General features: G+C 46.7%; 1 protein-coding gene across 2 annotated transcripts in view; it reads right to left on the bottom strand.

The window, feature by feature from the left end:
• Positions 1-257: 257 nt before the first annotated feature.
• The window catches only part of LOC121660513 (exportin-7), a 21719-nt gene continuing 20249 nt past the window's right edge, over positions 258-1727 (bottom strand). For both annotated transcript variants that reach the window (XM_042019884.1, XM_042019883.1), the window contains exons 13-14: positions 1134-1269; positions 258-358 (exon numbers count right to left, since the gene is read on the bottom strand). In XM_042019884.1, coding sequence (XP_041875818.1) covers positions 281-358; positions 1134-1269 — 214 coding nt within the window. In that variant the 3' untranslated portion in view covers positions 258-280. The remainder of the gene's footprint in view (positions 359-1133; positions 1270-1727) is intronic.

Genomic DNA, 1727 nt, shown 5'->3' on the forward strand with positions numbered 1-1727 from the left:
ATTCCAGGGTTTGGGCTGAAATTCCAGGGGTTTGGGCTGAAATTCCAGGGGTTTGGGCAGGAATTCCAGGGGTTTTGGGCTGAAATGTCAGGGTTTTGGGCTGAAATTCCAGATTTTTGGGCTGAAATTCCAAGGGTTTTGAGCAGAAATTCCAAGGGTTTGGGCAGAAATTCCAGGGTTTGGGCAGAAATTCCAGGTTTTTAGGCTAGGAACAATCCCTCCGAGTGCCGTTTTTCCCGGTGCTGGCTCCAGGAAATGCCAGGAATTGTGGTTTTTCCACTTACATCTTCCCGATGAACACGCTCAGCACCATGGTCTCGTCGTTGAGCCCCAGCACCTCGGAGAGCCTCCGGTACAGCTGCCCAAAAACAAAAAAAAAAAAAACATGGAAAAAAGGCTTAAAAACTGCCAGGAAAACCAGGAATGATCCCAAAAAATCTGTTTGTGCTGTGCAGGAGAAAGGGATGCTTTGGGATTTTTTTGTTGTTGTTTGGGGTGATTCCGTTGATCCTAATGCTGATTTTTGCTCTTTTTTTTTTGGTCATAGCAGCAGCACTCTGAACTAAAGGAGGACTGGTGTTTTCCCTGGAAAATTCCCAGGAAAATTCCCAGGAAAATGGGACAGAACTGTGCTCCTCCACCTCCAAACACAGCCAGGGATTTGAGGGGATTTCTTTGGAATTCTCGGCACTTCCCAAATCCCTGTGAAGAGATTTGACCCCACTTTTGATTTCTCCTCCAGGAATGAAGAGAAGCCAAGGCTGGAGCAATATTCCCACTGGTTTTTCCATTGGAAAAAGGTTATTTTCCATCCCAAAAGAGGCACCAGCACAGCTCCAAATGCCTTGGGATGAAGGGAATTGGGATTTATTCCCATTTTAAAGCTCAGGGGGCTCCTGGGGTGTTTGAGGTGACCACAGGAATAAGAAAATCAAGGAAAAATTGAATCCAAGTCTCCAATCCTTGGCTCTTCCCGAGATTCCCAACCCAGCTGAGCGTTTGCAAAGTCAAAATTTGGGAATAAATGCAGGAATCACAGAAAATGGGATTTATTTTTGGCTAAACCAAGGAGAAATCCGTGAATTCCGCTGGTTTTCCTTGGAAAAGAGTGGGATCCCTGGAATTCCCGTTACCTTGGAAGACTTCTGCACCTGGTCCCCGATGTAAATCTTGCGGAATTGCTCGAAGAAGCTCAGCATGGCCAATTCCAGCTTCTCATTCCCGGCCTGCGCCAGCCGGGAATCCGTCAGGTTCATCAGCTGCAGCACCCTGGGAAGGTGGGAAAAGAGGGAAAAGTGGGAAAAAAGCGGGAAAGAAGTGGGAAAAAGTGGGAGAAAGTGGGAAAAAAGTGGGAAAGAAGCAGGAAAGAAGTGGGGAAAAAAGCGGGGAAAAAAGTGGAAAAAAAGTGGGAAAGAAGTGGGGAAAAAGCGGGAAAAAAGCGGGAAGGAAGCGGGGGAAAAAAGCGGGAAGGAAGCAGGGAAAAAAGCGGGAAAAAAGTGGAAAAAAAGTGGGGGAAAAGCGGGAAAAAAGCGGGAAAAAAGCAGGGGAAAAAGCGGGAAAAAGGTAGGAAAAAGTGGGAAAGAAGCGGGGAAAAAAGCGGGGAAAAAAAGTGGGAAAAAAGCGGGGAAAAAAGCGGGAAAGAAGTGGGAAAAAAGCGGGGAAAAAAGTGGGAAAAAAAGCGGGAAAAAGTGGGGAAAAAAGCGGGAAAGAAGTGGGAAAAAGTGAGA

Source organism: Corvus kubaryi, unplaced genomic scaffold, assembly GCF_017639235.1.
Source record: "Corvus kubaryi isolate FWS band 111438036 unplaced genomic scaffold, C.kubaryi_AGA036_p1.0 36361, whole genome shotgun sequence".
NCBI classification, from domain to species: domain Eukaryota; kingdom Metazoa; phylum Chordata; class Aves; order Passeriformes; family Corvidae; genus Corvus; species Corvus kubaryi.